The sequence below is a fragment of the Stigmatopora argus genome, chromosome 1, assembly GCF_051989625.1.
Source record: "Stigmatopora argus isolate UIUO_Sarg chromosome 1, RoL_Sarg_1.0, whole genome shotgun sequence".
NCBI classification, from domain to species: domain Eukaryota; kingdom Metazoa; phylum Chordata; class Actinopteri; order Syngnathiformes; family Syngnathidae; genus Stigmatopora; species Stigmatopora argus.
The window spans coordinates 1,720,226-1,747,675 of record NC_135387.1 but is presented as its reverse complement, the minus strand read 5'-3'; the positions used below and the strand labels follow the sequence as shown (position 1 = coordinate 1,747,675).

General features: G+C 45.1%; 1 protein-coding gene across 8 annotated transcripts in view; it reads left to right on the top strand.

Moving 5' to 3' along the window:
• nbeal1 (neurobeachin-like 1) overlaps positions 1 to 27,450 on the top strand; it is a 160,902-nt gene that overhangs the window by 5,642 nt on the left and 127,810 nt on the right. For 6 of the 8 annotated variants that reach the window (XR_013304942.1, XM_077617428.1, XM_077616606.1 and 3 more), the window contains 9 exons: positions 9,034 to 9,125; positions 9,220 to 9,381; positions 9,488 to 9,569; positions 10,093 to 10,220; positions 10,328 to 10,410; positions 10,679 to 10,764; positions 21,411 to 21,771; positions 21,863 to 21,969; positions 23,558 to 23,644. Coding sequence is in view for 7 of the 8 variants with exons in the window: in XM_077617428.1 (XP_077473554.1) it covers positions 9,034 to 9,125; positions 9,220 to 9,381; positions 9,488 to 9,569; positions 10,093 to 10,220; positions 10,328 to 10,410; positions 10,679 to 10,764; positions 21,411 to 21,771; positions 21,863 to 21,969; positions 23,558 to 23,644 (1,188 nt within the window). In the remaining variant the exon portion in view is untranslated. The remainder of the gene's footprint in view (positions 1 to 9,033; positions 9,126 to 9,219; positions 9,382 to 9,487; positions 9,570 to 10,092; positions 10,221 to 10,327; positions 10,411 to 10,678; positions 10,765 to 21,410; positions 21,772 to 21,862; positions 21,970 to 23,557; positions 23,645 to 27,450) is intronic. The other 2 variants (XM_077617958.1, XM_077618671.1) reach the window with 2 other exon arrangements.

Here is a 27,450-nt window from a genome sequence, read left to right as displayed (position 1 = left end):
CAGGGGGCCCGTAGAGTCGCCGCCGCCGACCCCCTCGTCGTTCGTCCAGGGGGCCCGGAGAGTCGCTGCCGCCGATCCCCTCGTCCAGGGGGCCCGGAGAGTCGTCGTCGTCGACCCCCTCGTCCAGGGGGCCCGGGGAGACGCCGTCGCCGACCCCCTCGTCCAGGGGGCCCGGAGAGTTGCCGCAGCCTTTGGCGGGCAGGAACTTGGCGGGAAAGTGGGCACGGGAAGGTTGGTTGGTGGCTTTGGGCTTGGGATGACCGGCGGGCCAGCTGGCACGAGGACCCTGGTTCGTGGCTTCGTCACGGGGATGACCAGCAGGCCAGCCCGCACGAGGACCCTGGTTCGTGTCTTCGTCACGGGGATGACCGGCGGGCCAGCCGGCACGGGGATCCTGGTTCGTGGCTTCGGCACGGGGATCCTGGTTCGTGGCTTCGCCACGGGGATCCTGGTTCGTGGCTTCGGCACGGGGATGACCAGCGGGCCAGCCGGCACGAGGATGACCGGCGGGCCAGCCGGCACGGGGATGACCGGCGGGCCAGCCGGCACGGGCATGACCGGCGGGTCAGCCGGCACGGGCATGACCGGGGGACCAGCCGGCACAGGGACCCTGCTTCATGGCTTCAGCACAGGGACTCTGGTTTGTGGCTTTCAGCACAGGGATGACTGGCGGGCCAGCCGGTACGGGGATGGCTGGCGGGCCAGCCGGTACGGGGATGGCTGGCGGGCCAGCCGGTACGGGGATGACTGGCGGGCCAGCCGGTACGGGGATGACTGGCGGGCCAGCCGGTACGGGGATAACTGGCGGGCCAGCCGGTACGGGGATGACTGGCGGGCCAGCCGGCATGGGGATGCTGGTTCGTGGATTCGGCACGGGGATCCTGGTTCGTGGCTTCGCCACGGGGATCCTGGTTCGTGGCTTCGGCACGGGGATGACCGGCGGGCCAGCCGGCACAAGGATGACCGGCGGGCCAGCCGGCACGGGGATGACCGGCGGGCCAGCCGGCACGGGCATGACCGGCGGGTCAGCCGGCACGGGCATGACCGGGGGACCAGCCGGCACAGGGACCCTGCTTCATGGCTTCAGCACAGGGACTCTGGTTTGTGGCTTTCAGCACAGGGATGACTGGCGGGCCAGCCGGTACGGGGATGGCTGGCGGGCCAGCCGGTACGGGGATGGCTGGCGGGCCAGCCGGTACGGGGATGGCTGGCGGGCCAGCCGGTACGGGGATGACTGGCGGGCCAGCCGGTACGGGGATGACTGGCGGGCCAGCCGGTACGGGGATAACTGGCGGGCCAGCCGGTACGGGGATGACTGGCGGGCCAGCCGGCATGGGGATGCTGGTTCGTGGATTCGGCACGGGGATCCTGGTTCGTGGCTTCGCCACGGGGATCCTGGTTCGTGGCTTCGGCACGGGGATGACCGGCGGGCCAGCCGGCACGAGGATGACCGGCGGGCCAGCCGGCACGGGGATGACCGGCGGGCCAGCCGGCACGGGCATGACCGGCGGGTCAGCCAGCACGGGCATGACCGGCGGGCCAGCCGGCACGGGCATGACCGGGGGACCAGCCGGCACGGGCATGACCGGCGGGCCAGCCGGCACAGGGACCCTGCTTCATGGATTCAGCACAGGGACTGTGGTTTGTGGCTTTCAGCACAGGGATGACTGGCGGGCCAGCCGGTACGGGGATGGCTGGCGGGCCAGCCGGTACGGGGATGGCTGGCGGGCCAGCCGGTACGGGGATGACTGGCGGGCCAGCCGGTACGGGGATAACTGGCGGGCCAGCCGGTACGGGGATGACTGGCGGGCCAGCCGGCATGGGGATGCTGGTTCGTAGCTTCGGCGCAGGGATGACTGTCGGGCCGGCCGGCACGGGGACGCTGGTTCGCGGCTTCGGCACGGGTATGACCGGCGGGCCTGCTGACACAGATAAACTTGTGCGTGGCTTCGGCACGGGTTTGACCGGCGGCCCAGCCGGCACAGATAACCTTGTGCGTGGCTTCGGTCACAGATAATCTTGTGCGTGGCTTCGGCACAGATAATCGTGCGTGGCTTCGGCACAGGGATTACTGATGAGCTAACCGTCACGGATGAAGGCATGTGGGGAGCTCGCACGGCCGAAGGCGAGCGGGGGGCTCGGACGGGCGAAGGCGAGCGGGGGGCTTGGACAGGCATAGGCGAGCGGGGGGCTCAGGCGGGCGTAAGCGAATAGGGGGCTCGGGCGGGCTTGGGGCTTGGCGAGCAAGGAGCTCGGACGGGCGAAGGCGAGCGAGGAGCTAACTCGAGGGCTTGAGCATCCAGCCCCTCCTTCCTCTTCTCCCTGCGTCCCGGCGCTTGCCGCCTTCTCTGGGAGGACAGCGTAGCATGCCGTCCGCCATTCTAGATGGCCAGCCGACACGGGGAAAATATCGCTGCTGCGCCTCTCCACAAAGACAAGACGGGCGGTGTTCGAAACTCCTACCTGAGCCTCCCCGCCGGCCGGCACGTGGTGGTCCATTGCAGATGGCCAGCTGGGAATCCAGGTCGGAGTCATCGGAGAAAAAGGCGGGGTCAAGGTCTTCCCGGGGGGGGGGGTGTATCGAAGTCCGAATCGGCTGAGGGAATCACAGTCCGAGTCCGAATCGCCTGAGGGAATCACAGTCCGAGTACGAATCGGCTGAGGGAATCACAGTCCGAGTCCGAATCGGCTGAGGGAATCACAGTCCGAGTCCGAATCGGCTGAGGGAATCACAGTTGGAGTCCGAATCGGCTGAGGGAATCACAGTCCGAATCGGCTGAGGGAATCACAGTCCCACTCCGAATCTGCAGCCCACAAATCAATTAGCTCATGACCGTCCTCACAGTCAGAAAAATCTGAGTCGAAATACAGATAGCTTGGGCGATCACAGGGGGCGATGGAGGCTGAGAATTCTCTCTCCATTGAGAAAGTGAATAGCCGGAGTCCGAACACAGATAGCTAGGGCGACAACAGGAAAAAAAGTGTTTCGGGGAGCAGGAATAGATAAAGCATGATTTATGGACTGGTGGATGTTTTATGTTAACATGCTCACGTTACTGTTGTCCAAACCCTGCATCGTAGAGAGTTGACATTATGGTGGCCAGAAACGGCTGTCGGATCCAAACCGTGCATCGTAAAGATTTGATTTTTTTTATGGTGGCCAGAAACGACTGTCGAATCCTAATAGAGATAGAATTTCTTTACCTTCTCTAAGTTTATAAACTCAAGCTTTGAGCATTTGCAAGTATTATGGATGAGTATGCCTGAGCAGAAATATGTTAGCTTGTTGCTCTCTTGCGGTGGTTTTAAGCATTACAGTCTGACGATTCCAAAAATCCATACTTTCTTCAGTACACAACGGAGGGCTCCCGCTTAGTCATTTCCGCTTGAAGTTAGTTGCATGAACTACGCAACAGCACCGCTATTGTATTTATTTTCGTTATATTTTCACTTTGGTTTACAATGTTTTACCAAAAATTACACCCAAACATTGCTTAAATAGGTAAAATTTGTCAGCCTTTCTTTTGAAATTTCCCGTCACTTTTCACTTTTTCCTAAAAGCATACTCCTGCTTCTGTATAAGTTATACATTCCTTTTTTGCATACTTAACATATGTTTGCACCTTCATTTTCACCAATTATGCCAAAAAAGAGGAGTTCTCATTTCCTATCGAGTTGGGATAGGCGTAAACAATTGAAGCGCACCAAGATGGCGATGGAAGTCGAGTATTCTCTCCTAGTCGAGCGAGTAGCCAGGAGTACGGGATGGTGTCAATAATCGGGGGGTATGAGCGGCGAGAGCGTCGGTAGCTTCCCGCTGGGTCCATGCTGGTCGGATCGTTCTGTTATGTCTTTGGGGAGACCTTGGCGAGGTAATGAGGAATTAGGACACAATCTCAGGGAAGCAGGCGAGGACGAGAGAAGTAGTGCTCATACCAAAACTTTAATAATTTAGGCAGGACCTTAGAAAATAACAAAGACTTCAAAATCAAATCACAAAACCAAACCTGACAAGGGGAGATATGGGAAAGCGAGAAACGAGGCACATGTTGCGAGGAGCTAACTCGGGGGCTCAAGCGTCCAGCCCCCCCGTGCATCAAGGTAACGAGGAAACGTGGCGAGGACTAACAAAAGCAGACGATCCGACAAATGACATAACAATCAGTGGGGTTTAAATAGACAGACATGGGTTTACGAGACAATTAGGAACACCTGGGAAACACACGAGGGAGCAGGCAGGGAATACAACAGGGGCGGAGAAACGACAGCTGAATACAATGGGCAATCACTCAGACAGGACACCAGGGGGGAAAAAGCATAAAACCAAGCGACCCTACCACCACCGGTCCATGGACCGGTACTGGTCCGCGAGCTACCTCGTGCCGGTCATAGTAAAAAAATATTAATGTTTTCAATCTCGCCTTCGTACTTGAAATGAGAAAGATTGTTATAATAATAATAAATAATTTCTATTATGCTTGGTATTTTTTTTTTTGCCGTCGTGGGCTTCATTCGTGCACCGACTCCAACTCCACACAATTTTGTCTTAAGTTGTCGCCGTCCCCATTAGCTGGTCCGCGAGAAAATATAAAGAGCTTTACTGGCCCAAGGTGAGAAAAAGTTTCGGGTCTGCTGCTCTAGACCACAAGGTGGCTCGGCAAATTCCTTTCCTTTGGCAAAATGGGTCAGAAGAAGGACTTGAGAGGCTCAGAGAAGTAAACAATTGTGAGATATCTTGCAGAGGTATGCAGCTCTTTTGAAATTGCCAAGCTTCTGAAGCGTGCCACCAGTTTCCCCACATTTTATAGCTGCAACAACACGAGTGCCCAAATGCTATGGCCAAGGTAGGAAAGGTTTTAAAACGACCACCACTGAACACAAGCTGAAATGTCAAGACTCGGCCAAGAAATATCTCAAGACTGATTTTTCTAAGGTTTCATGGACTGATGTAATGAGAGTTAGTCTTGATTGGACAGATGGATAGGCCTGTGGCTGGATCGGTAAAGGACAGAGAGCTCCAGGAACAATGAGTTGAGAGGCACCAACAAGGTGGAGGTGGGGGCACTGGTATGGCTGGTATAATCAAAGATGAGTTTGTGGGGCCTTTTCGTGTTTAGGTTTACCGATGGAGTAAAGCTCAATTCCCATTACTGATAGACACCTCCAAGCAGTGGTACAGGAAGAAGTTCGACTCCTTCAAGAAAAACATTCTTTTTATGCAGGACAATCCTCCATCGTACTCCACTGCATGGCCAAAGGGCCAAAAAGAAGAAAAACTACTGACATTGCCTCCTTGTTCACCTGATCTGAACCCTATAGACCAGTGGTCCCCAAGCACCGGTCCGCGAGCCACATAGTGCCGGTCCGTCAGAGTAAAAAATATTAACGTTTTCAATCTCGCCCTCCTACTTGAAATGACAAAAGTTGTTATCTATAATCCTTATAAAGCATGATTTATGGGTGTGTGAGTGTGTATGTTAAGATTATCTCGCTATCTTTGTCCAAACCGTGCAACGTAGAGAGTTGATTTTTTTTATGCTGACCATAAACGGCTGTCGGATCCTAATGTCGAGACAAGTGATTGAATTTCTTCACCTTCTCTAAGTGTGTAAATTCAACTTTTTTTTGTTAAAGCTGAAAGCAGAGGTTATGTATGAATCGTTGTTTTTACATGATGTGCCCTAAACGCACCGCGTGGCTCATTGGTCCGGCAGCAAGTTTCTAGGTGCTTCCCGGAACACTTTTTTTCCCTGTCTTGACGGGAGTTATAAAACATCCACCCATCCATAAATCACGCTTTATCTATTCTCCAATCCATATAAAGCGTGATGTACGGCTGGATGTGTGTGTGTGTGTATGTGTGCACCTGGAAACTTGCTGGCGGGTATTCTTCCCAAAATGACTTTTGTAAATGACATGGAACGGCGTCTTGGGTCAGCGCGTCCAGCACCATCGTGTCTCACGAGTCTTTCCGTCACAACAGGGAAAAAAAGTGTTTCGGGGAGCAGGAATAGATAAAGCATGATTTATGGATGGGTGGATGTTTTTTTTATGTTAACATTCTCATGTTACTGTTGTCCAAACCCTGCATCGTAGAGAGTTGACATTATGGTGGCCAGAAACGGCTGTCGGATCCAAACCGTGCATCGTAAGTATTTGAATTTTTTTTATGGTGGCCAGAAACGGCTGTCGAATCCCAATAGAGATTGAATTTCTTTACTTTCTCTAAGTTTATAAACTCAAGCTTTGAGCATTTGCAAGTATTATGGATGAGTATGCCTGAGCAGAAATATGTTAGCTTGTTGCTCTCTTGTGGTGGTTTTAAGCATTACAGTCTGACGATTCCAAAAATCCATACTTTCTTCAGTGCACAACGGAGTGCTCCCGCTTAGTCATTTCCGCTTGAAGTTAGTTGCAAGAACTACGCAACAGCACCGCTATTGTATTTATTTTCGTTATATTTTCACTTTGGTTTACAATGTTTTACCAAAAATTACACCCAAACATTGCTTAAATAGGTAAAATTTGTCAGCCTTTCTTTTGAAATTTACCGTCACTTTTCACTTTTTCCTAAAAAGCATACTCCTGCTTCTGTATATATTATACATTCCTTTTTTGCATACTTAACATACGTTTGCACCGTCATTTTCACCAATTATGCCAAAAAAGAGTTCTCATTTCCTTTCGAGTTGGGATAGGTGTAAACAATTGAAGCGCACCAAGATGGCAGCACAATCTTCTGCATTCCAAAGTGGTGCCGAGGCTTCCACCTTGGCGGGAGCTCATGATCAGGGCCTGGAAAATATGAATTTTTGGGGCAGAAATATATTTGTGTCACAAAATAAATATATATTTTTTCAGGCCACAGTCAATAAATATATTTAAAATTTTGCTGTAGAAATCAATAATTGAAAATTATTGAAATATATTTCTAAATCCAGTTTTTAATACAGTCGTAGGTCTACTTACGAAATTAATTGGTTCCAATACTTTTTTCGTAACTTGAAAATTTCGTAAGTAGAGGTGTACTTTATGATAGATCTGTAAAACAACCAATCAACAACAACAACAATCATGCCTATCCTAAAACAATTATTTTATCTAAACCAGCCAGGTACAATTTACTTAATAATTTGGATGAATGCCATTTCTGCATTGTTATTTTCATGTTTGATATCATTAACAGCCAAATAATTCTTAATACTTAAGGTCTAATTCGCAAATGACCCCTATATTGCTAACGCACCCAAGGGTAGATAGAATCACTGGCTGAGTTGCTCCAGTAACCGACTTGTCTAACCCCCACCAAAAAGACGTGTTTACTTAAGATAATTTTCTGTAGCTCAATGTTATCACAATTCTGTCGTCAACGTACGGGGCGGAGGCTTCATATTCGGGGGGGCGTTCCACTTCTAGTTGCAATAATCTTTTCTTCACGCTTACAAAACTCTTTTCTATTCACTTACAAAACTCTTTTCTATTCACTTACAAAACTCTTTTCTATTCACTTACCAAAATCTTTTCTATTTACTTACCAAAAATCTTTACTACGTTCATCAAACCTTCCACATCCTTTAAATTGGGACAGAAACCATGCCTCTCCACCCATCGCGGCAGACACAGGCAACCCCCCCACACTACGCATCCGCACATACCCCACATCTGGCAACCCTCCGATTTCCATTCTGCAGTCTGGCAACAAACCCATCTCTCTTGTCGCTTTCCGATCCATATTAATCACTTACTTAATAGTTTAAACAATAATTCTATTCTAAATTTACCAAATTGATCTCAATACTTCGTGATTCACCCAATATCTCTGAACCCACCAAGACCACAAGACTGTCTCTTAGCGGAGTACCTGACTCTATTCTTGTTCTACCTACGTTGGTCTAGACCTCGAACATTCATGTTCTACCTACGTCGGTCCAGACCACAAACATTCAGGTTTTACCTACGTCGGTCCAGACCACGAACATTTACATTCTTCCTACGTCGGTCCAGACCTCAAACATTCATGTTCTACCTACGTCGGTCCAGACCACAAACATTCATGTTCTACCTACGTCGGTCTAGACCTCGAACATTCAACACTACCGCATTCAACATTCAACATTACCAGACTACAGGATGGGGAGAAGTTGAACGGCTGCGAACGCACAGCCTATTCGCCGCGACTCTCTCCGAACGAACAGTTTGTGCATCTATTTATATGTGAAAACATGATGCTGCACTGAGAAGATAACAGAAACAGGGTGTGGGCTGATATGCCCAAACGACTGTAGAGCTGATGTCTCAACATGGACTCGACATTTTTCATTACGCACACCAAACTGATGCAATACTAACAAGCAATTGCAAATAGTGAGTCAGCATATCTTACACTTTATATGGAAATTCTCTAATTCGTTCCATGGCCCTCACACAACTACCTACTAAACCCTTTAAAGTTGGTCAAAGGGTCCCAATTTTGTATCAAAGATGTGAGGAAACACAAAAATGAGAGAAAATTATAAGGACATGATTTATTAATGTCTTAAAATAAATAATGCATATGAAAATGTGCCCTGCACCACTGAAATAGCTCCCTTCGTGGCTGTTATAGATGTAATACCCGTGTTTTTTCGCCAGATGGCGGCAGAAGCCCATTCAAACCAGCGCCGAAATCCGTCCACTTTGTAGTACATTTTAGACTTTTACTTTGTGCCCTATGTGTGTCTGTGTGAAAATATGTGCCACATTGTTTGTAGTTTTTAATAGCTTAATAAGGGGAAGGGGAAATTCAAAATACAATAACGGATACTTATTTTTTGTGGGATTTTGTAACTTGGATCTTTTCGTATCTTGAGTCACTCATATGCATATAAAAAATTTCATAAGCTGAAACTTTCGTACTTAGAGGCATTCATAAGTAGAGGTATGACTTTATTTTGCAAATTTATAAACGAAAATCAGTGTGTAACTCGCTAAGTTTCAAGGAAATTTATCACATTTGGCTGCCTTTATAATTGTGACCTCTATTTTGCCTCTAAGAGGGACCCAGACTACTTGAAACTATGGCTGGAGAGTTTCATAGGCTCCTATGAGAGATACCTGGATGTGGACTTTGAAAAGCCAGCGTCAAGGTAAAAAGTGACTCTCGTCAGATGTATTAAGTCAGGCAATGGTGGGGCCAAATAAGTTCATGTTGAAGGATAATACAAATAATTATGTATGCAGGCCAGAGGGTCTGCCCCCAGTATTAAGTCTTCTCCCAGACAACATCCTTCAGGTTTTGCGCCACCACCTGCTGCAGTGTGTCCAAAAAGCCTCGGATGGTCTGGAGCCTGAGCAGCAAAACCTGGCATTACTGCTGGTCAAGTTCCTCATCATTGTCTGCAGGTAAAAACAACTAAATATAACAAATGATTCCCGTCATTTGTAAGGTCACTGATATCTTTTAAAGTATTTTTTTATTCACTGAAGCTTTTTTTTCTTTTTGGAAAAGGAACCTATCCAATGTGGAGGAGCTAGGCACTTGCTTCTACATCAATCACATCATTGCCATGACGACACTTTATATTCAGCAGGTCTAACAAATTTCCCTTGTCTCTTACTCTGTATTTCTTTATCTGATATGTCCTTTGTGTTGCAAAGAAATGAATTACAGATGTAAGAAATATGTAAATTTGGTAGGTACTTAGATGCTGATCGATTATTCTTAATGGAATAATTGATGCATAGTTCAAATGAACATTTTACATCAACATTGTATTTTTATTAGTCACAAACATGTCAGTTCAGAAGCCACCCTTTATTTGCTCCGTCAAGACTCCCGTAAATATTATTGGCCATCATGCATAAATACTTGGGTCGGACTTTAGCGTGATGAGGAAAATATTTGGCTGCTAAACTAATAAGTTTTGTAACATTACAAAAAATGTACAGATACTTGTTGTTATTGTTTGTTTTGCAGTACAGCATAATTATCAAGTATGTAAGAGTTTTCTATCTCTTGACTAATACCTAATACCTAGCTAGTACCTAGTATCTAATTACAATAATAACAATTCTATTCCATATTTGGAGTTGCATCTGTATATGATCATTCAGCTGAAGAGCAATAACAAGGAGAAGGAGTTGGTGAACCAGAGCCAGGCAGAGGAGTTCATCCATCATGCACTAGCATTCTGCGAAAGCCTCTATGACCCATATTGCAACTGGAGGCATCAAATTAACAGGTAATATCACCCAGCGAAAAACAGCTAAGCGTTGAATTGTTTTTAACCACTGGAATGTGTGTGCAATTGCATTCATTTTCATGTCCTAACTACAATTATGTTTTTAGGAATCCACTGGGAACAGTCGAGAGAAGCACACAGAAGTACAAAGCTGCTCCACTTACTGTGGAATTTGTTCCCTTCTTTTACCGTATGTCAAAAAGCCAACTCCTTTGCACCGCCATTCACGTTTCTACTCCCGATAAGTAAATTAATGTGGAAATTATTTTTCCTTAAATGTACTATTCATGAGCAAAGACAATTTTTTGAAAGTCAACAAGCTGTATTGACAGAAAAACGAATAAATGACCTGAGACTACCATGTTTTATCTGCCGCATTGAATCATTAAGCCTAGGTACATTTAGTTTCCAAACTTTTCACTAATGTGTCAAACTTTCTGTGTTTACTCTTTTTGTAGAGTGTTTTCAAGAAAGTGAACACCTTAAAGAGAGTGTAAAATGTTGGCTACTACACCTTTTTGGTGCCATAGTAGCAGGTGACCAGGTAAGGCATTTAAAGGAGATTACAATCACTTTAATGAATGTTGTCCAATCTGGCAAGATTATGTATTCATCATGCTTAATGATGATGTGACTGTGACCAGCGGGTGCATGAAAAATGTTTTCTTAGTCTGTTGGATCCATTTGGCCTGACTATTCTATTATCCAATGGCAAGTCGTTTCAAACTCAGAAACACAGTGTACTGTCATCCTTCACCACTTCACGGCTTCAGTACATCGTGTTTTTTTTTATATTAAGCATCCAACTTAGACAGCGCCCTTTTAGTCGGTGTCTTCTAAAGGCATGACAATACGATATACAGCGGTACCTCGACATACGATCGTAATCCGTTCCGAGACTGAGATCGTATGACGAGATTCTCGTAACTCGAGCGGACGTTTCCCATTGAAATGAATGGAAAACAAATTAATTCGTTCCAACCCCAAAAAATACCAAAAACAGGATATTGGATTGGAAAAAATGTTTTATTTCTTCTAATTCGTCATGTATTGACAAAGTAATAAATAACGAGTGGTTTAATAGTAATAAAATGTGTTTAATAGAAGTAAAATTAAACGCATTTCGCCGGGGATATCGACAGCGACATACACACGGAGGCGGGGCGAGGTGTTGGCTTTATCCATAGCAACGACGCACTCGTGTAAAACATGTTTTATTTCTTCTAATTCGCCATATATTGACAAAGTAATAACTAACGAGTGGTTTAATAGTAATAAAATGTGTTTAATAGAAGTAAAATTAGACGCATTTCGCGGAGGGGAAGGGAACGGCACACACAGAGGCGGGACGAGGTGTTGGGGGGGACTTTATCCATAGCAACGACGCACTCGTGTAAAACATGTTTTATTTCTTCTAATTCGCCATATATTGACAAAGTAATAAATAACGAGTGGTTTAATAGTAATAAAATGTGTTTAATAGAAGTAAAATTAGACGCATTTCGCGGAGGGGAAGGGAACGGCACACACAGAGGCGGGGGGAAGTGTTGGGGTGACTTTATCCACGGCAACAACGCACTCGTGTAAAACATGTTTTATTTCTTCTAATTCGCCATGTATTGACAAAGTAATAAATAACGAGTGGTTTAATAGTAATAAAATGTGCTTAATAGAAGTAATATTGGACGCATTTCGCCGGGGATAGCGACATACACACGGAGGCGGGGCGAGGTGTTGGGGGGGACTTTATCCATAGCAATGACACACTCGTGTAAAACATGTTTTATTTCTTCTAATTCGCCATATATTGACAAAGTAATAAATAACGAGTGGTTTAATAGTAATAAAATGTGTTTAATAGAAGTAAAATTAGACGCATTTTGCGGAGGGGAAGGGAATGGCACACACGAAGGCGGGGGGAGGTGTTGGGGGGACTTTATCCACGGCAATATTTCTTAATACATTCCTCTTTACTTTACTTTGTACTTTATACTTTAATGTTTTTACAACTTTATTTGTTCTGTGAGTTTGGCTTCTTTCGGCTACTTCTTGTAGTGCTTCTTTCCGCCGCTAATACCGACGCCTGGCGCTGTGAGAGCTCAGCTCACCCAGCATCCACCTTCCTCTGCCCAGTTCGTTGCAGTGCGTAAGTGCGTGAACGTATCTCCAGTGCGCAAAGAACATTTTTATCATTAAATATCTCGTGCATCCATTATTCAATATGGTTGGTGAAAAGCAAAAGGCTTCTAGTGAGGGTGGTAGTGCAAGGAAGAGGAAAGCCATTTCATTTGAAACGAAAGTGGCAATAATAAAGAAGCTTGATGCGGGTGAGAAAATGGTGAGCGTTGCACGGGCATACAACTTGAATCGTTCGTTAAAGGTTTTTTTAGTACAAACCAATGCAGGTTACTTATACAAGCCTTAAACATACAAATGCACTTATATAAACCTTCAATATACTTATATAGGCCTTAAACATATATTATAATACAAAATATAGCACTGAATCAACTTACGAACAAATTTAACTTATGAACAATCGCTCGGAACCTAACTCGTTCGTAAGTAGGGGAACGTCTGTATTCATTTTGAAAAAAAATATAAGTCTATCTTGATGAGAACCAGATGCTTTTTAATGACAGAAATGACAATTTTCTTACCAGAATTTTAAGATGTTTTGGCAGTTAAATTGTTTCTAATGTCGAAATATCTATTTTTTTTTCGATGGTTCATATTACTGCAATAGCTGTCACTTTCGAACAAGAAATAAAAAGAAAAACAATCAAAGTGGAATTTTGTTTTGTTTCATAATTAGAAATGTACAATTATTTCATTAATGTGTTCCGAAAGGGAGGGTTTGCCTGCACGTGGTCACAAGTTGCTTTGCCGGTCCCAACTGCTTGTTTAGAACCAAAAGACAGTTGTTGCGCTATAAAAAAATCTCTTTTGAAAAATTGGTTAGATGAGAAATGAAAATTTTAGTTACACGCATAGCATGGCAAACATTTGTATACAATTATGTACAGCTATGATACAGAAGAGGTTCAGCACTTCAAATCAATTTTGCAAAATGTACAGATATGATATAAGAAGCAATTCAGCAGTTCAATTCAATCAAGCCAAAGCATCAGTAGGATACCAAAACAAAGTAGCACACAATATCAGTTTGAGGAATATGTAGAAATAGAATTCTCTTTCATGGACATCCTGAAAAGTGAAAGAAAACATGAATATTCTGGAGAGAGCTAAGGTTAAAATGAAGTTTACTTACCAAAAACCAAGACAACAGCATCCACACATTCAGCCCAACTTCATTGGAAACAATAACCACCAACACAAATTACCCAAATCAACCAAGCAGCAGCAAAACTTTAAATGGACCTTTACAATCATTTGATTGTGTTAACTACGACCATCAACTCGCACCCATAACTGCATCCATGCCTGGTTTACAAAGCACAAGAGGCCCAAAGGCAGCTATACCACGCAATTCAAACAAATCAGGGCCAATCAAGGCTATACGTGAAGCACACATGAGAGCATGAACATATCTACCATAAGGCGTCGTCAACATGGAAAGAAAACAGTTTTCCCGCACCTGGAAACACGTCGACCAATCAGCCACAGCATGTAAAAACAACGATCCATACATCAACTCTTTTCAGCTTTAAAAAATACAAAGCTTGAGTTTACACACTTTGAGAAGGGGAAGAAATTCTGACAGCCGTTTCTAACCACCATAAAAAATTCCAACTATCTACGATTCATGGTTTGGACAAACGTGAGAATCTTAACATATCCATCCATCCATCCATCCACAAATCACGCTTTAAAAGGATTATAGACCAAGTCTCTAGGTGCAATAATAGCATGGGATACACATTACACATTATCGACCGCAACACCTTCGATCAGCCAAAACAACTATTGGGATGTGCTGACATGGTAAACGAGCACATCTATCAAGGCTACTCACGTCTGGCCAGTCAGAGCACGTTTATAACTGTGGTGGGCTGGTGACGTCATGAGCGAGCGGTGGCAAGGACAAGTGAGTTTTTTCACCTTTTATGCAAGATGTTTTTTTCCTTGAATTTCATTCATAGACGTCAAAATAAATTTTGTTCAGCGTTGTATCTGTTTAGCTTTTATCAATTTTGAAATAAATGACCGTATCGGCCACATTGGCTTGCATTATGGCGTCATGGCATTATGGTGTTATGGCGATCTGTCTTTTCACCTTGCAGTTTCGTGCATGTCGTCTTTTTCAAAATAAAAAAATAAATAAAAAAGCCTTTATTGTCATTATACACAGCTGTGTATAACGTAATTGGTGGTGCTACTCCACAAAGTGCGTTTTCCCAGTAAAAACATAAATAAGTAATATAAAAAGTCACGTCCGGGCAAGGTAAATTCTAAGATATTGGACATTGTTATTGCACTGAAGGGATTGTGTGTCGTGCTAATGCAAGTTCAGAGCCCTGATGGCTCTGGGAAAAAAAACTGTCCCTTAGTCTATTTGTCCATGTTTTGCATCTGCCAGAGGGCAGCAGCTGGAACAGATTGTGACCAGGGTGGTAAGGGTCCCTAACAATGTTCCCGGCTCTGCTGAGGGAGCGAGGGCTGGCAATGTCATCCAGTGAGGGCAGAGAGCCGCCGCCGATCTTCTGGGCGGTGTTGATCACTCTCTCCATGGCTTTTCTGTCTGCTCCCGTGCTTCCAGCGTACCACACTCAGAGCTGCCAACCTCCGTTGACCCCATTTCAGGATTACCCTTGTCCCATTTCCGGAGTTTATCCGGTTTGAATGCGATTCACGCAAAAATCGATATGCGCTGAAGTCGCACAAGATAAATCATTCGTCAGAACGTGTGACTGATTCACAGTGGACTTGTGTTACCGAATTCTTCCAGTTTACAGTGCAGTTGAATCAAGATGTAGTGATGGTGTGAATTTCGAGGCATTTAATTGTGAATTTGGTACTTTTCCGAAATGGTTGCTTCCAAAAATATTTAAGTGACAAGTTCTTTGGATTTTCGGAGTTTATGGAGGTTGTCCGGATCCGGAGTTTGCCTTGCATTTCCGGGTAAACTCCCGAAATTCCGGAGTAGTTGGCAGCTCTGCACACTGTAATGCAGTATGGCCAGGACACCCAGGTACTTAACATTCTCCACGATTTCAATGTCTGTACCCTGGATGTTCACCTGAGTGGTCTGTTGAGGATTCCTCCGAAAATCGATGACCATTTCCTTTGTCTTAATGGTGTTGATGTAGAGGTGGTTTTGCCTACACTAGTCAACAAAGGTTGTCTGTGATGACACCCCTGTACTCTAGGTCGTTCCCGTCCATCACTCGTCCAACAATAGCGGTGTCGTCAGAGAACTTCTGGAGGTGGCAGGTGTCTGTATTATGTTTGAAGTCTGATGTGTAGAGGAAGAAGAGTGGAGAGAGCACCGTGCCAGGTGATTAAGGATGATTCTCTCCAAAGTCTTATCAGGTGAGAGGTTAATGCTACCGGCCTGAAGTGGTTTGGCTCCCTGGGGTTTGCAATCATTGGAACTGGGACCACACAGGAAGTTTTCCACAAGGTGGGGACCTTCTGCAGACTGAGGCCACTTTGCCAAGCTGAGCCGCACACTCTCTCAGTAGTCTGGAGCTGAGGCCGTCTGGACCGGTAGCCTTCCTTGCCTCGATCTTCTTTAGCTGTTTTATCACCTGATCGAGAGTAATGCAGAGATCGGTGGAAGAGGGTGAGGAAGAGGAGGAGAAAAAGGGTGGAGAGTTGCTTCTGGCCTGGGGAGTCAGGGGAGTGGGGGCAGAACTGAATCTGTTAAAGAACTGATTCAGTTCATTGGCCCACTCCCTGTCTCCGGACTCCGGGTCTCTCTCACTGTTGCCTCCATGGCCCGAAATGGTCCTCAAGCTCCTCCAGACCTCTTTGGTGTTGCCTCTCTGGAATTGGTTCTCTAGCTTCCTCCTGTAGATGGTCTTTCCCTTCCTTATCTCTCTCTTCAGCTCCTTCTGGACCATTTTCAGACTCTCTTTCTCCCCAGACCTAAAAGCCCTCTTCTTGTTCAGGAGGGCCCTTAGATCCCTAGTGACCCACGGCTCATCATTGGAGAAACAACGGACCTTCTTGGAGGGTACAGTGTTCTCAACACAGAAGTTGATATAATCTGTAGTGGAGTGGGTCACGCTGTCAATGTCTTTCCCATGTGAATTGCACAGCACCTCCCAGTCAGTGGTCTCAAAACAGTCCCTCAGTACCATGCTGGTCTCCTCGGTCCATCTTTGTATGATCCTCGTGGTAGGTTTTATTTTCCTCACCATAGGGATGTAGGTGGGGAACAGATGGACCAGGTTGTGGTCTGAGCGGCCCAGTGGGGGCAGGGGGACTGAGCTGTATGCCTCCTTTGTGTTGGCATACAGAAGGTCCAGAATTTTTTGTTCCATGGTGTGGCACTTCACATGCTGAGTGAAGGTGGGGAGAGTTGAAGCCAAGGAAGCATGGTTAAAATCACCGGAGTTAAGAAGGAGAGACTGGGGGTGTGACGTCTGCAGCCGCGACACAGTTGCCTGAAGCAGCTCGCGAGTGACTGCCGCATCGGCGGAAGGAGGTATATACGCAGTTATTACGATAACGTGCGACAACTCCTGGGGGATGTAAAATGGCCTGATGCTAACAGCTACTAGCTCGATATCTCGAGTGCAAAGTTGCTCCTTCACCGTAATATGCCCGGGGCTACACCATCTACTATTAATAAAAACAGCTAGTCCCCCACCTTTCTTCCTGCCGCTCTCCTCAGCATTTCTGTCCGCCCTCACCAGCTGAAAACCATCCAAGGACACGAGAGAGTCTGGTGTTAGTTCATTCAGCCAGGTCTCCATGAAGCACATAATACAGATTTTCCAATATTGTCGTTGTAGTTTGGTAAGCGCTGTTAGCTCTTCCATCTTTTTGGGGAGAGCTCTTACGTTCCCCATAATAATAGATCGGACGCTGGGTCTGAAGCGTCGCTTTCTCTCCTGACATTTTCGTCCAGCTCTGCATCCTCTTCTCTTCCCCTTTAACTCTGGGGGGAGGTCCAGGGGCATCCAGGTGTTGCGTAGCGCTAACAGCTGATCCTTTGTGTAAAACAGCGGAGGCATGGCTGAATGTGTCACGGCAAATTTGATGATGGAAATAGAGTCGGTGTACAGTCGTATGTGTACAGGGAGTATAGAAGAGGACTCAGTACACAACCTTGAGGGGAGCCTGTGCTCAGTGTAATGGAGGAAGAGAGGTGGGGACCAAGTCTAACAGTTTGTGGACGGTTGGTTAAGAAGTTCTTAATCCAGCAGCAGATGGAAGAGGATAGTCCAAAGTGGGAGAGTTTGTCAGCCAGAATGTCCGGTATTATAGTGTTTAAGGTTGAGCTATAGTCAATGAAAAGCATCCTCACATAGTTCCCCTGGTGCTCCAGGTGGCTCAGTGCTGTGTGTAGAGCTACGGCGATGGTGTCCTCAGTGGACCTATAAGCAAACTGGTGACGGTCAACTGAGGGAGGGAGTGTATCCCTAATGTGGCGGGCGACCAACTTTTCAAAGCACTTCATGATCACAGGCATAAGTGCAACAGGCCTGTAATCATTCAGGCTGTCAATGGTTGGCTTTTTAGGGACAGGGGTAATGGTGGCAGATTTCAGGCAGGAGTGGAGTGGAGTGGTTGCTTTGTGAAAACCCCAGTCAGCTGGTCAGCACAGGCTTTGATTGAGCACCTTCCCAGGTACTCTGTCAGGGCCAGCAACCTTCCTGGTGTTCACAATCCGCAGTACCTGTCTCACTTCATGTTCCTGAAGCTTCATTGTAATGCTGCAAGGTGGTGGATGTGTTGAGACTGAAACCGAATTGTCAGTCTCAAAGCGGGAAAAGAAACGGTTCATTTTCTCTGCTAGTGAGGCACCCTTGTTAACAGACACCTTCTTATTGTCATTGTAATTGGTAATGTGTTGTATTCTCTGCCACATCCTCTTTGGGTTATTTTCTGTGAAGTGCTCCTCAATTTTCCTTGTATATGCTGCCTTGGTCTTTTAAATGCCTCTCTTCAGGTCTGCTCTGGCAGCGCTGTATTGTAACCTGTCCCCTGACCTGAAGGCGGTGTTATGGCATTTAATGAGTGCCTGTGTCTCACTGGTCATCCAGGGTTTTTGGTTAGTAAAAACCCGGATATGTTTATTAACAGTGACATTGTCCATACAGTTTTTGATATAGGAAAGTACAGTGCCCGTGTAGTCCTGGAGGTTGTGGTGTTCAAAAAGTTCCCAAATGGTGCGGGAAAAACAGTCCTGCAGTTGAGAAAGGGCGTCCTCAGGCCATGTTTTTATTCTCTTTATTTGTGTCCTTGTTAGTATGAGGGGGTAAGGGACAGGCAGAGATGGTCAGATCCAGCAAGGTGAGGGAGGGGTGTGGCTCTATAAGCATGTTTGATGATAGAATAAACATGGTCTAAGTTGTATCTCCTCTGGTGTGACACTTCACATACTGGATAAACTTAGACAGAACAGTCTTTAAACATGCTCGGGGTGGTCAAGCTGCTGTTTGTTTACAGTCGCTAGCAGGAGGCTAAGTGCCTTGCTAACGTTAGGATCCGGTGGGATGTAAACAGCCATTACATCGACTACCGTTAGCTCCCTTGGTAGATAGAAAGGCCTGCACAGAACTGCTAAGAGCTCTAAATCAGGAGAACAGTGAGTGTTAATGATCCTACTGTTGCAGCACCAGTCGTTGTGTATGTGCACACTCTCCTACCGAGAGTAATTCAATCCTGGCGACTGTAGAAAACATTACCGCAGATATTCGTAAATAACAATAAGACTGAGGAAACAAAGCACCAAACTGGAGAGCAAAGAGCCGCTGCACCTGTGAGCACCACCATCTATGTTTTGTGCATGTTGTCTTTTTATGCGCATACAAGCCGTGCCCTCGATTCAGTCATCATTTTTTGTCCGACAAATGCAGCTTATATGCGAGTAAAAACGGCAAATGCAATTCCTTATCCGTTATTTTATTTTGAAAATTTTGGCGCGGATCATTGATTCTCACTTTAGAACCTCGTTACCCTATATTGGGCTCTCATTTAATCGCTCTCATTCCATCTCATAATGACAAAGCATTCAATTCAATTCAATTGGCTGTGTCACAACAACCACTATCCAAGTTTCAATATTCTCTCTTACATACCTGTCCACCTCGGCTAAATGCTCCCCTTATTAATGATTGCAATTCCCCTTATTAAGCGATTACACCATACAAATGCAACGCGGCACATATTTTCACACACACACACAGGGCACACGTAAAAGTCTAAAATGTACTAGAAAGTGGATGGCTTTCGTCCCTGGTAGAACGGCCCCTACTTCCATCTGGCGGATAAAGACGGGTATTAATTCTCTCATTGTAACGGCCGTGGAAGGAAATATTTCAGCGGCGCAGGGCACATTTTCATATGCTTTATTCATTTTAAGACATTAATAAATCATTTCCTTATAGTTTTCTCTCATTATTCTGTTTCCTTACATCTTTCATACAAAATTGGGATACTGACCAATTTTAAAGGGTTTAGTTCAGGGGTTGACAAACTATTCCACAATGGGCCGGAGTGGGTGCAGGTTTTCATTCCAACCCATAGAGAGGGCACCTTTTCACCAATCTGGTGTCCTACAAGTGCAATCAGTGGATTGCAGTCAGGTGCTTCTTGTTTTCTGCAGAAATCTCATTGATTAAACTCTGTGCTGGATCGTTTGGAACAAAAACCTGTACCCACAGCAGCACCCGAGGACCAGTTTGCCCACCCCTGGTTTAGTTGGTAGTTTTGTGAGGACCATGGAACAAATTAGAGAATTTACATATACAGTACTGCTCTACTTACAAAATTTTCAAGTTATGAAAAAAGTTTTGGAACCAATTAATTTCGTAACTAGGGGTCTGACTGTATATATTTGTGTTTTTCCAATTACAAAAAAATGAGCTGTTTATGCAGGCGGCAGCCTGGCAGATAAGTGGTTAGCGTGTCGGCCTCACAGTAGGGGACCTGGGTTCAAATCCAGGTCGGTCCACCTGTGTGGAGTTTACCTGTTCTCCCTGGGCCTGTGTGGGTTTTCTCCAGGTACTCCGGTTTCCTCCCACATTCCAAAGACATTCATGGTAGGCTGATTGGACACTCTCAATTGCCTATAGGTATGAGTGTAAGCATGAATCGTTGTTTGTCTCTTTGTGCCCTGCGATCGGCTGGCCACCAATTCAGGGTGTCCCCCGCCTCTGGCCCGAAGTCAGCTGGGATAGGCTCCAGCACCCCATGTGACCCTAGTGAGGATAAAGTGGTTCTGAAAATGAGATGATGTTTGGGTTGCGGGGGGAGCTGGAGCCTATCCCAGCTGACTCCGGGACAGAGGGGGGGGGACACCCTGAATCGGTGGCCAGCCAATCGCAGGTCACAAGGAGACGGACAAGCACTCACTCTCATACCCATACCTAGGGGCAATTTAGAGTGTCCAATCAGCCTATCATACATGTTTTTGGAATGTGGGAGTAAACCGGAGTACCGGGTGGAAACCCACGCAGGCCCGGTGAGAACATGCAATTTGCACACAGGTGGACGTGACCTGGATTTGAACCCAGGACCCCAGAGCTGTGAGGCCGATGCGCTAACCACTCGTGCCATCGGGCCGCCCGGATCATGAAGTGAAAGGCTTTTATACTGGCCAAGTCAGTCTGCTATCTTAAACCCTATAGAGCAGGGGTGCTCAATACGTCGATCGCATGCTAACAGTCGATCGCATGCTAACAGTCGATCGCTAAAGTACTATTGGTAGATCGCATGACCGAAAGATTTAATCCAAGGATTGGATTTGTCGTAAAATTTTATATGGGGCTTGAGCTGGGAAACAGCGCCATCACGAGTCCAAGCACGATGACTACCTGCCTACACTATGTTGGGTCCTGGTGGCATCAGATATATCATCAGCATATATAACTGCTGACCTTTGTCATGGGCTGGAAAAAAAGGGTAGATCGTGCAAAGTTGGCTCCTTGAAAAGTAAATCTTTGAGCAAAACAGTTTGAGCATAGAGGATGCATTTTAAATTTTAAAGGCTTAACAAATAACTAAATCTAAAATCCTTGAATTCATTTTTTTCTCTCCTTATCCTTCTGGCAGAGGAACGCACTGCTCGCAGTCTCTCCAGCCACCATGGAGGTTTTGATACGGGTCTTGGTGGACTGCTCCATAGGTAGTTATTACTTAGGTGAAGGAGAGGACTGGGACAGTGAGGCCTCTAATCGGAAAGCATGCCTGACTTTGGGCTGTTTGAGGGTAGTAGTACAGTGCCTCCTGGCTGCTAGCTCGGACCAGCGGCAAGTGGAAATTGCTTCACTGTTGGATAACTACTTCAAATTGCTCAACTCGGACCCAGCAGCTGTATTTGCTGCACGACAACAAGACCAGCAGCAAGCGAAAGAGCGAGCACTGAGTACGCGTTGGCAGAGCCGTTTTGTGGCTCTGCAAGTGCAAATGCTGGGTAATGAAGGGTGTACTTATTTTTCCAATTCTTAATTTGGCTGAATATTCACTTAATCACCTCCCCTCCCTTGTCACTTACTGCCTTACAGATACAATGAGGCACATGTTCCTTTGTTCAGACAGGCCAGTTCTACAAGCCATCTTCCTCAACAGTAATTGTTTTGAGCATTTGACAAGACTACTCCAGAACAGCAAGGTGACTTCCTAGCTCGCAGGGCTCAAACTCAAGGCTTGGTAAAATTGCTGTTGTCCTCAAAAGTTCGCGGTCTGCAGAAATCAGATTTTGTGTCCTTTTAGATTTTTTCAAGAGATTATCTCATGTCTTTATATAAAAACTGGTTATTTCCTGTTTTCACCTTTTTAATTGAACATATTTTTTAAGTTTAAGTATAGGTAATTTAAAAAAAAATTAAAATACAAAAGCAGATTTTTTTTAAACCGATTTGTCTTTTTAAATTACAAAACAAAAAATACATAAATCTGAGATTATTTGGTGTCTTTTTAAATTACAAAACAAAAAATACTTAAATCTGAGATTATTTGGTGTCATTTTAAATTACAAAACAACAAAATGCATAAATCTGAGATTATTTGGTGTTTGTTCCTTTCTTGTTTTTTTAAAACAAACATAAAAGAATAAAAATGAAAAATAACTGACAAAAGAAAAGAAAATATTTGCTGTTTTTTTTCTAATTTGATTACAAAATAAAAACAATACAAAAATATTCTTCACTGCTTTTATCCCCCATTTGTATCTGATTGTTAAAAATGAATTAAAACAAAATCAAATGAAAAATAAAAGAACATTTGATATTAAGCGCTTCACAGAAGGATTCGGACAGTTTTTAGGTCAACGATGTGTCCAAGCAATTAATAGGCCATAAAAATAGTCACCTTGAAACACATATTTTGTTCCGAGGTCTAAGTGGTATTTCCTAGTTTGTTTCATCGCATTAACCTATAAAATTGCTTTTGTTTACCAAAAAGATTGGGTTTCAGGGGTTAATGTACTTTATAATGCATTTCTGTTCGTTTTCCCTCCATATTTCATAGACTTGGTTTGACCTGAAACACAAAGGAATGACTTTTAACATCAATATTTGCTCCATAACTTAGACGTATAAATTGAAATTATTAATATAGTCTCTAATTTTAGAACAACCAAACTTTTACCTGTTTAGTGGCACTTTTTAAAATTTCTTTTGGACCCAAGCAACACATATAAAATGATTACAAGGCAAGAACAACAACAACAAAATCTGTAATACAGTACTCAATTAGTTGTTGATTAATAGTGGTAGTCATAGTTGCCCAGACAATGGCCCTCCACAATATTTCCCCCCTGAATAGATGAGTTTACCACCACTGGCTCAAAAGATTAAAGCCTGTAAACTGAAGGCTTATAATAATGATGATGATGATGATGATCATGATGATGACGATGATAATGATAATCAGACAAACTATGATTTTTTTTCTTTTCATTTTGAGAAGTTCTCAAAGCTTTTGAATAGGTACATGCCTATTATGACTTTGTGGTTCTTTTTGTGGTTTACTCCTTTTGAAACTTTAGTTTAAGAATTTTACACAGCTGCATTGTGACTTTGCTGCTTGGCTGGATCATAATCGCTCCTCCACCCTTCTGACTGTCAGGTCTTTTCACCTCTCTCCCACAACTGTAACTACGTACATACTTCCTCCTCTTGCATCGACCTTTTCCATCTCTCTTCCACTCTCATCTTTCACACATGCTATGCTGACTTCTTGCCTGTTGTGTGTGTCAGCTGGTAAATGCAAGGTGCACGGCGGCAGGCATGGACAAGAGAGATATAACCAACAACAGGTTACTGACGGGAGAGACAGACCCTCAGGTACAACAGTGAAAGTCCAACCTTAACCTCTCCCTCATTCGCTATCCATATCCACCGTGCACACACATACCGAACTAGACCATGGCCACTTTTTACTTGTGTTTTATGTTTGCACTTTGTTTGGGGCTATAAGTTTAGTTTTGGGCTTTAATTTTGACATAATTTATTTTACAGTGGCACAGTCTAAGAGGCTAACTGCCTAAGATTGACTAGGGGAAAGGTTTAGGAATAATTTTGTCTGAACTAGAGTTCCACAAAGCCTCTTATTATTCACTCACTTTGTGCAGAATGCTGCAAAATTGTTACATGATTCTTCAGATGCAATTTCCGAGGGCACTGATGATTGTGGATTTGTCAGTCTTTACACAAAAGACACTTAGCTGATCTAATACCTAATGATGAGACCAAATGATTGTATTTTATTTCCAAGTTTTCTGTTGCAGGGTTAACCCCACATAACTTGCAAAAACTGGTGGTAGCGAAGCCCGCTGGCAGACCGCTATGTTTTGGTAAAATAAATAAGTTGACAGGAATTTTGAAGTTATTACTGTTAGTGTGTAAGCGATTTAATAGCAATACTTAAACAGATAAATACATTTTTCTCATCTCATTTTCTGAACCGCTTCATCCTCACTAGGGTCTTGGGGGTGCTGGTGTCTATCCCAGCTGACTTGGGGCCGGCAGGGGACACCCTGAATTGGTGGCCAGCCATTTGCAGGGCACAAGGAGACAAACAACCATTCACCCTCACACTCATACCTCTGGGCAATTTAGAGTGTCCAATCAGCCTACCGGGCAGGTCTTTCGAATGTGGGAGGAATCCGCAGTACCTGGAGAAAACCCACGCAGGTTTCCTGTCGTGACGGAAAGACTCGGCGAGACACGGTGGTGCTGGACGCGCTGACCCAATGTAGTTGTAAGGTAGGACGCCTTTACACGTCATTTACAAACGTAATTTTCGGAAGAATTTCTCCCAGCGAGTTTCCAGGTACACACACCCACACATACATCCATAATTCACGCTTTATAAGGATTATAGAATAGATAAAGCGTGATTTATGGATGGGTGGATGTTTTATAACTCCCATCACGACAGAAAAAAAAGTGCTCCGGGGAGCATCTGGAAGTTCGCTGGCGGAAATTCTTCCCAAAATGACGTTTGTAAATGACGTGGAAAGGCGTCCTACCTTACGACCAATCAGCCACGTGATTCGTTTAGGGCACATCATGTTAAAAAAAAGATTCATACATCAAATCTGCTTTCAGCTTAAACAAATAAAAGATTGAGTTTACACACTTGGAGAAGGTGAAGAAATTCAATCACTCGTCTATTAGGATCCTACTGCCCTTTCTGGCCACCATAAGAAATTTCAACTCTCTACGTACACGGTTTGGACAAACGTAGTGAGAGAATCTTTATAATAAACTACACCCCCCGACACATCCGAGTTACAAGTTCTGACGAATGATTCGTCTTGTGCAACATCAGCGCATTTCGATTTTGCGTGAATCGCATTCACTCCGGATAAACTCCGGAAATGGGACAAGGGTACTTCTGAAATTGTAGTCGATAGAGGTTGGCCGCTCTGTATCATATTATATCATTTAAGATGTTTTTTTTCATATTCAAAATCCATCTAAACAGGTTTGGACTAAAGCTGGTTCACACTAAAGCAGGTCTGCACTATAAACGGAGAAAATGTTATAATGGAGGTCACGTTGTTTAAACAAAAACATGTTTACTTAAGCTCTGAATGAGGTTTCATTGATAAGAATGTACTTTTACGTCCATTTTGGTTGATATTAAAGAAAGAATTGTATCGGGATCGGATCGTGATCGAATCGTATTCGGTTATGAGGCAATACACCCCCCTATTATGTAGCCATTTGCAATTGAGACAAAAAGGCAAGATCGCAAAAACTAAAAAACAATTATTCTTGTATCCAGAATTCACCATTCATTTATAAATGGTGTTATAGGACATCTCTGCAGTCTTGATGAGGAGTGAGCTCAATGCTTCTCACGCATCTTTGCCATTTCATCAGATTTCCGATTTCTGTTGTCAAACCACCAACCACGCTTTGGGCGACCCGGTGGAGCGAGTGGTTAGCGTGTCGGCCTCACAGCTCTGGGGTCCTGAGTTCAAATCCAGGTCACGTCCACCTGTGTGGAGTTTGCATGTTCTCCCCAGGCCTGCCTGGGTTTTGTCCGGGTACTCCGGTTTCCTCCCACATTCCAAAAACCTACATGGTAAGCTGATTGGACTCTCTAAATTGCCCATAGGAATGGGTGTGAGTGTGCATCCGTCTCCTTGTGCCCTGCTATCGGCTGGCCACCGATTCAGGGTGTCCCCTGCCTCTGGCCCGAAGTCAGCTGGGATAGGCTCCAGCACCCCCTTTCGACCCTAATGAGGATAAAGTGGTTCAGAAAATGAGATGAAATGAGAAACCACCACCCACCCCTTGGTTTTCCTCAGTTATTATGGTTACTTTGGAGCTTTTTTTTTCCTTCCAGAGTTGAGGGGTATGAGGGCATCGGGCAATTTGACACTTTCAACATAGACTCCACCCGGTTCAAAACTCAAACACTGCACCAGTTGGACAGCACCAGGACAGCGCTAGGCAGCAATGTGTTTATTTTCATGGCCTGGCTTCTGGTGCATTGGTTGCGTGTTGGCATGGTGTGTAACTGTACACGTGCGCTTGTTTTTTTCTTTTTTTCATATCTTTGCAACAATGATATTTCCCATCTCACCTCATCTGATTTTCTGAACCGCTTTATCCTCATTAGGGTCACGGGGGGTGCTGGAGCCTATCCCAGCTGACTCCGGGCCAGAGGCGGGGGACACCCTGAATCGGTGGCCAGCCGACCGCAGGGCAATAGGAGACGGACAACCATGCACACTCACACCCATACCTGGGGGGAATTTAGAGTGTCCAATCAGCCTACCATGCATGTTTTTTGGAATGTGGGAGGAAACCGGAGTACCCGGAGGAAACCCAACCAGAACATGCAAACTCCACACAGATGGACATGACCTGGATTTGAACCCAGAGCTGTGAGGCCGACGCGCTAACTACCGGGCCGCCCGGTACACGGTCGATTGGTCGCCGGTCTTTTGGTCGCCGATCTTTTGGTCGCCGGTCTTTTGGTCGCCCGGAAGGTAAGTGATAATTACCATTTAAATCGTTGCTCAAATTCCCTAAATACAAACTGCGAATTACTATTTAGTCATACTTAATGCCCTAGTAATTATTAGGCTAAAGAAAAGCTCCAAATTTCCCAGACTTTTATTGTTTTTTGTTGGAGATCTTGTTAAGACCCTGACTGACGTAGCTTCTTAAAGGGACAACGCATGTACATACAAACTCTTATACACTCACACGTCGGCTCAGTGAAACTGCTCATGGCCATTGTTGGCTTTTATTGATGCGTAGACCCTGTTGTTTTACCTTGTTTTGTCACCGGTCTTTTGGTCGTCGATCTTTTGGTCGCCGGTCTTTTGGTCGCCCCGACCGCGACAACCGGCGACAAAACAAGGTAAAACAACACGGTCGACGCATTGTTTTGTCGCCGGTCTTTTGGTCATTGGTCTTTTGGTCGCCCGGACCCAAACAACGGGCGACCAAAAGACCGGCGACCAAAAGACCGACGACCGAAAGACCGGCGACCAATCGACCGCACGCGGGGCTGCCCCAAGGATATTTCTTATTTTCAATATAATTGATTCCTGTTGCTACTAAAGTGAGCGTTCTAACGTCTGTGTTGATTTTACTAATTTTGCACATTGGAAACATTCAAATCC